The sequence below is a fragment of the Chrysochloris asiatica genome, unplaced genomic scaffold, assembly GCF_000296735.1.
Source record: "Chrysochloris asiatica unplaced genomic scaffold, ChrAsi1.0 scaffold00109, whole genome shotgun sequence".
NCBI classification, from domain to species: Eukaryota; Metazoa; Chordata; class Mammalia; order Afrosoricida; family Chrysochloridae; genus Chrysochloris; species Chrysochloris asiatica.
In genome coordinates, this window is record NW_006408627.1 from 7,595,773 (window position 1) to 7,602,861 (window position 7,089).

The window sequence follows — 7,089 nt, forward strand, 5'->3', positions numbered from 1 at the left end:
GTAACCACTACGGTACCAGAGCTCCTTAATACATATTATAGTAATGTATTTTGAGAGTTTATGTGCAGGAGATTATGGGAGTACAGAAAAATATCATGAGCGTTTATTGGAATAAAAACAACAACAAATTGCTTTGTTGGACAAGCATCATTGTAAATAATCTCACCCCTTGGGATTCTCCAGGTTCACTCCTGTCAACACTCTCATTCTCATGGGCTCTTTCCTTTAGCTCCTCATTGTTGATGTGATAATAATTGGGTTGAGCTCTTTCACCCTCTAGGAAGTCTTGGCTTGGGATGAAGTAATCATCACCAGTATTGTGCTTAGGACCATCATCATCATCTTCAGCCTCATGATTTCTGGGCATGCTGTTACCATCATCAGTTGGTTCCATGAGCAAAGCTTCAGGTACAGCCTTTTTATCCACCTCTTTGTGGGAGCTGACAATTTCAAGGTCAGCTTTTCCTTCTTGACTCTGCCATTCAGTATCTTGAACGCGCTTATTGATTTTTGAAGCATTTTCATCTTCCAATTCTGCTTTGGAATTATCTTCTTGTTCTTGGTTACTCTGCACAGATTCTTCCTTCTGCATCTTGCTAACTTGAGTTGGTTGACTGAGCTCTTCCAAAATTTCCTCAGGCTGGGTACTGTCTTCTTCTTGATTGGTATTAGAATGTTTCTTGGGAAATTCTTCTTCTCTTTCTTGGTTATCATTGTGAGTACCAACTGCATCCAGCTCTTCTTCCTCTTCCTCTTTCTCTGCCCCTTTGGGAATATTTGGGTCCTGCTCCTGGTTTTCTTGATCGTTTAGGTCTTGGTTATATTTGCTGCTTCTGTTCAACTGATGAATTAGGCTTTTCTCTTCCTCTGTAATACTCTCTTGTTGGTGATAGTCCACAGTGGAACTAACATCAGAAGCAAGGAAGTCAATGTTCTCTGGGAGAGTTTTATTTTCAGGCTCACTGTCATCTTCATTTAGGTCCAATGTTCCTTCAGTTGGTTTGTATTCCAAATTCAAACCCAAGCCACCATCACCATCCTCTTGATTCTTCAGTCCTGATTCTTGGCTGTGATTCTGTTCCTGATCTTCTGATTGTTCATAGTTTTCCTCTTTTGACTTTAGTATGGAAGAATTTTCAGCCTTAAAAAAAAAAAAAAAAAAAAGTTTATTCTTGTAGCAAATGATAAGATATATACATCATACTTGCAATTTCTAAGTCAGTATTTAATATTTATTAATCCTATTCTTCACACATTATCAGGAAATTTTATTTATGATATTCTTTATTTTCTACAGCTACAAGTTTCCACCTGACGTTAAATTTAGTGAAATGAAACAGTTGTATAGCACCTCAGTTCAAGCAGGAAACCATTAATCCATGCAACTCTTTTAGTGACTAGAGGCAGTTGATATAATCTTCATTAGAAAAAAAAAAGAGAAAAAAACATAAATAAAGTAATTTCTTTGACCATGCTTTGAAATTGAGACTTTTAGATATTTTAACAAACATATTAGCATAATCATATTACTTTTACCTCATGGTTGGGATGATCTTCTATAGGTATTGCAATTTCTTTCTCATTTTCAGAATCTTCAGTCCCTAAAATAGGAATTGCAGTGTTTCCAGGTGCTACTGATATTTCACCTTGTTGGCTAGAACTCAAAGAATCAGTAGTTGGTTTGGAATGATCAGATAAGAATCTTGCATTTGTCTGAAAAAAATTAAATAAACGGTTTGTGTTATTCATTTATAGATACCAATTTTAAAAGTTGCTGTTGTTGTTAAGTGCCATTGAGTTGATTCCGACCCATAGTGACCCTACATACAACAGAACAAAACACCACCTAGCCCTGTGCCATCCTCACATGTGCTGCTATGCTTGAGGCCATTGCTGCTGCCACTAAGACAGTCCATACTGTTGGGGGTCTCTCTCTTTTTCCCTGACCCTCCACTTTACCAAGCATGATGTCCTTCTCCAGGGACTGGTCCCTCCTGATAATATGTCCCAAGTATGAGAGATGAAGTCTGGCCATCTTGGCTTCCTGGTTATGCTTCCTCCAAGGCGGATTTGTTTGTTCTGATAGTCCATGGTGCCTTTAAAATTCTTTTCCGAATGCCATAACTCAAATGCATCAATTCTTCTATGGTCTTCCTTATTCACTGTCCAACTGTCACATGCATATGAGGCTACTAAAAATACCATGGTTTGGGTCAGGTGCACCTTAGTCTTCAAACCGATATCTTTTGCTCTTGAACACTGAACACTTTAAAGAGGTCTTGACAACAGATCTGCCTAATTCAATACATCCTCTGATTTCTTAACTGCTGCTTCCATGAGTGTTGATGGTGGATCCAAGTAAACTGAAGTCTTTGACAACTTCAACTGTTTCTCCATTTATCATGATTGTATTTGTTGCTCTGTTGTTGTTGTTGTTATGTGCCGTGGAGTCGGTTCCGACTCATAATGACCCTGCACAGGGTTTCCGAGGCTGTTAATCTTTACGGGAGCAGAACACCTTATCTTTCTTCTGCGGAACAGCTGGTAGTTTCGAACTGCTGACCTTGCGGTTTGTAGCCCGATTCGTAACCACTACGCTACCAGAGCTCCTTCTAGTGGTGAGGATTTTTGTCTTCCTTACAATGAGGTGCAACCTAGGCTGAAAGCTGTGGTCTTTGATATTCATCAGTATTTTAAGTTTTCTGTGCTTTCAGCAAGCAAGGCTGTATCCTGATGCCATGTTCTTCTTCATATAATCTAGCTTCTCTGATTATTTGCTCAGCTTACAGACTGAATAAGTATGGTGAATGAATACAACCCTGGTGCATACCTTTCCTGATTTTCAACTATTCAGTGTTCCTTGTTCTGTTCAAATGACTGCCTCTTGGTCTATTACAGGTTCCTCATGAGCACCATTAAGTGTTTATGAATACTCATCTTCTGCAGTGTTGTCCATAGCTTGTCATGATTAACACAGTCAGCAGTCTTTGAATAGTCAAAAAAGCACAGTATTCTCTGCTTTTAGCCAAGATCCATCTGATGCCGGCAATAGTATCCCTCATTCCACATCCTCATGTGAGTTCAGCTTGAACCTCTGGCAGTTCCCTGTCAATGTACTATTGCAGACTTTTTTGAATTATCTTTAGCAATATTTTACTAGTATATGATATTAATTATTATTTTTTTAATTGCTAGCTACTCTTATTGTCACCATTGATTATTCACAGCAATCTGCTTTATTCACAAGTCAAAAGGTGTTCTCTAAAATTCTTAAGACTATAAGAAAATATCCAGAATATAAGGTTAAGTAAAACAGAATCTTAATCATCTTTAAGAATAAGTTGCATATTTACAGACTGGATGAAAACAGAACAAGAGCAACATAGATATCAATAATAGTGATCTATGAATTTTGGAATGATTTTTGTGTTTTCAAAAATTTAAAAGCATTGCTGTTGTTGTTAAGTGTTGTTGATTTGGTTCTGACTCATAGCAACGCTGGGTAGGGGTTCCAAGGAGCAGCTAGTAGGTTTGAACTGATGACCTTATGATTAGCAGTTCAGTGTTCATCTTATAGCACCACACATTAGTATCATCTAAATTAGTCTAATAAAGTAGACTGTTGAAGTCAAATTAAAGTAACCATAGGTAATAACATTGTTTTTCAGTTTAGCTTTTAAGTGGTGGTTGTGTGCTGTTGTGTCAGTTCTGACTCATAGTGAAGCTGTAAATCTTTATGGGAGCAGAAAGTCTCATCTTTCTTCCTTGGAGTATTTACTAATAACTAGAAAAAAACATTATAAACCCTTACTCATTTTTTTTTTGCTTATGAGGCCTTACTCCATCAGATTTTTAAGTCTAAAATCTTTTAATTTAAAAAATGAATCTAGAATGAATTTGAGGATTGTGTGAAACAGTCCACTGAACCCAGTAGGGCAGAATATCTATGACACAGTCCTTCAACTGAAGGGATGACTCTACTTCCAGCGAAGAACAGAGACTTAGATGAAGTGCTGGCAGCTGAATGATGGGGAAGTTGAACAACTGGAATTAGAGGTCAGAGGTCCCCCTTTAAGTCTTAAAGCTGCTGTTTGCCATCTATCTTCAGTATGACAAGCCATGAATCTCTACCCTGCCATCTCATAAGTTGACACGAACGGAAATACCAAGGGAAGTTTAGTGAGTAGGCTTTTGTGTCGATTTGACTAGGCCAGAATTTCCAGATGTTTACCAGTTGGAATGTGCTTATTCTCATGATGATGAAACCTAATGCAGGCATGGTTAACTCTATGATGAGCAGCTAGGAGCAACCAATCAATTTGAAGGGATGCTTCCTTGGGAGTGTGACCTGTTCCCTATAATGGATACACAAGAGGAACTCTCTCTCTTCTGCTGGGTACCTGGGATTCTACGTCTAAGATAGTAGGATTATGCATATAAAACATTTTGTAAATTTTAAGGAGCTACCCAAATGAACAAGGAGTCCTGGCAGCATAGTCGGTTGTGCTTCCTGACTCTTCAATATCTTGTTGTCTTTCATGAGAAACCAATGAAATATATATATGTGTGTGTGTGTGTGTGTATAGAAGTTTATTATCAGACAAGAGTTTACAATTGCAGAGTCCCAGGTCCTCAGCGGAAGAGAGAGAGAGTCCCTCTCACATGTCCATTGTATTGGGAACAGACTACATGCCCAAGTAAGCATCCTTTCACTTGAATTGTTGCTCATGCCACTCATCAGAGTTAACTATGCCTGTATTAGATTTCATCACCATGGGAATAAGCACATTCCAAGTGTCAAACTTCTGGAAATCCTGGTTTAGTCAAGTTGACACAAAACCCTAACCAAGACACTTGCTCAAATAATCCTTCCATATTGCAACTCAAGGCTCAAATGTTTTCAGTTTTTTTCACTTGAGAAATGTTGAGCATGTTCTTCCCTTTTGGTTTTCTAACTCTTTGTTGGACATTTCATGATAATACTGCTTTATGTCTTCTTGAGGTGGCCCTTTGAAATCTTCTGTTCAACTCTTATTGGTGGCATAATTTCCAGAATGACAGCGACATGTAAGGCACCACAACACAACAAACTGACAGACAAGTAGTGGAGCGGGGGTGGGAATAATATGTCTTTTAATAGGCAAATCCTGTAAGAAGCTATTTGGTTTTCTGTTGTTGGCTGGGCTTGCATGATAATTAATTGTCCTAAAAAAACCCAACAAAAAAAACACAGGAGCCACATCTGGGATGTGTCTATATGCAGATGTGTCACTCAAACATGTGGTTCAAAGAATGTTTTGATGTCTGTTTACACAGCAGGAACAGCTGCCAGGGCAAAACACATTTTCAGGATAAAAAGAATGGGCTTAAAAAAAAAAAAAAAGGGCTTATGAGAACTTCTTTCTGTTCTGAATACTAATTTGTCTTGCTTTTTGTACATTGTATAATTTCAGCTGGAGTAGCTCCATACTACTTAGGCATGATTCTTAATAGTGGTCATAAATTCTGTTTTCCAAGAACTGCTTAGTCTGGGTGGCATGCTGTATGTCTTTGTGGACACATCTGTATACCAGAGATAGGCACTAGGATCCAAAAGCAAGTACAGGGTCTTAAACTTATGGGGAGAGGGAGAGAAAAGGCAATATATAATAAGGGTGGCTGATTCTTCCAATTGATGATGAATAAAAATTGCACAAAGAATTTGGCTTGATTAACAATAGTATAAATAATCTGGGAGACATCAACCAAACCATAATTCCACTTTAAAATTTTTATTTTACTTTTCTATGTTATTTTGAGGTTACTGACAAGGTCTCAAGTAATCTTATTTGTTACATCTGTTTCATTGTTGCGTGAATGGTAGTGTCAGTATCTCTGGATTACTAGGAGTCCTGGTGTGGCACTGAGGATAAGCAGTGGACCGCCAGGTCGGTTTGAACTGCAAGGTCAGTGGTTCAAACTCACCAGCCACTTCCACTTCTCAGAAAACCTATTCAATGTTGCTATGAGTTGGAACTGGCTTGACAGCACTTAACAACAACAACAACAACAACAAGGCAGACAGTAAGAACATGAAAAAGATAAGGTCCTGTCTGCTTTCTGCATGTTTGCTTGGGCAGCCTCCTAAGAGGAATTAGGAGCCAGTCAAAGGTTACCATACCAGTTATAACCCCTAACCCCTGTTTTTACTATAAACTCTCACAGAATTTCTCAGCCATTCTATATTGATCTTGAAGGATACAGCTTCTGGAAAATACACAAAGGCACTTTGATCTTTCATAACAATGGGCTGAGCTTCCAGAAGATAATTTCTTTCTTTCTGGTCTTTTTGGTATCCAGTCATTGTCTATGGCTAATAAACTGCTAACAAATACTTCCAGCTTCATGTTTTATTGAATCTGTTACTCTGATAGCTCTGAAAGAAATGGCTTCTTCAAAACATTTTTAAAATTGTGAACTGAGTGAAGGTTTACAGAACATATCATCAGTTTTACATACAACAAATCATATACTTTACTTCATTACAGTCATTGCAATCCCCTCCATGTCAGTTCAGCTATCAGTACTGCTTCTATTTCCTGGAACTCTTGCACTGAAAAAAATGATTTTTTTTAAAAAAAGAATTTTATCTAGATTTCCTTTATCATGCATCTTCTGATTGGGCAATAAATAATACAATTAAAATAAAAAGATTTTGAAGTAAAAACCTGAGCTTTTTTCTCCCCCTTACTGTGATATTTCTAAGCTATATGTCAGGAGGGAGAGATGTATTAACAGAAACTAAGGAAACTCACCGGGATTGCAGCCCCAGCTCCCAAGATGTATAGGAAAAATACCACAGTCTTCATGTTTGTAGACCTGTGGACCAACAAGATAATTAACAGTGGTGGGCAAATGTTTCTTTAGAAAGACTAAAAGATAATCTTAGCAAATATTGAGCTTGCTGTTGAAATGACTGTAATGCTGTTCTTTGGATTTAAAGGCTATTGCCATCTTTTTGGAAGAACATGATAATTGTATCTCTCTGAAAATTACTTTTTATTTTCATCTCAGCTGTGATTATTCCTATCTCTGCTAATGATTTTGCCT

The 7,089-nt window shown here is 37.7% G+C and overlaps 1 protein-coding gene across 1 annotated transcript in view; it reads right to left on the reverse strand.

The window, feature by feature from the left end:
• The window catches only part of SPARCL1 (SPARC-like 1 (hevin)), a 29,811-nt gene extending 22,963 nt beyond the window's left edge, over positions 1 to 6,848 (reverse strand). The window contains exons 1-3 of the mRNA XM_006867746.1: positions 6,795 to 6,848; positions 1,537 to 1,713; positions 167 to 1,141 (exon numbers count right to left, since the gene is read on the reverse strand). Of these exons, the coding sequence (XP_006867808.1) occupies positions 167 to 1,141; positions 1,537 to 1,713; positions 6,795 to 6,848 (1,206 nt within the window). The remainder of the gene's footprint in view (positions 1 to 166; positions 1,142 to 1,536; positions 1,714 to 6,794) is intronic.
• Between the last annotated feature and the right edge of the window lie 241 nt (positions 6,849 to 7,089).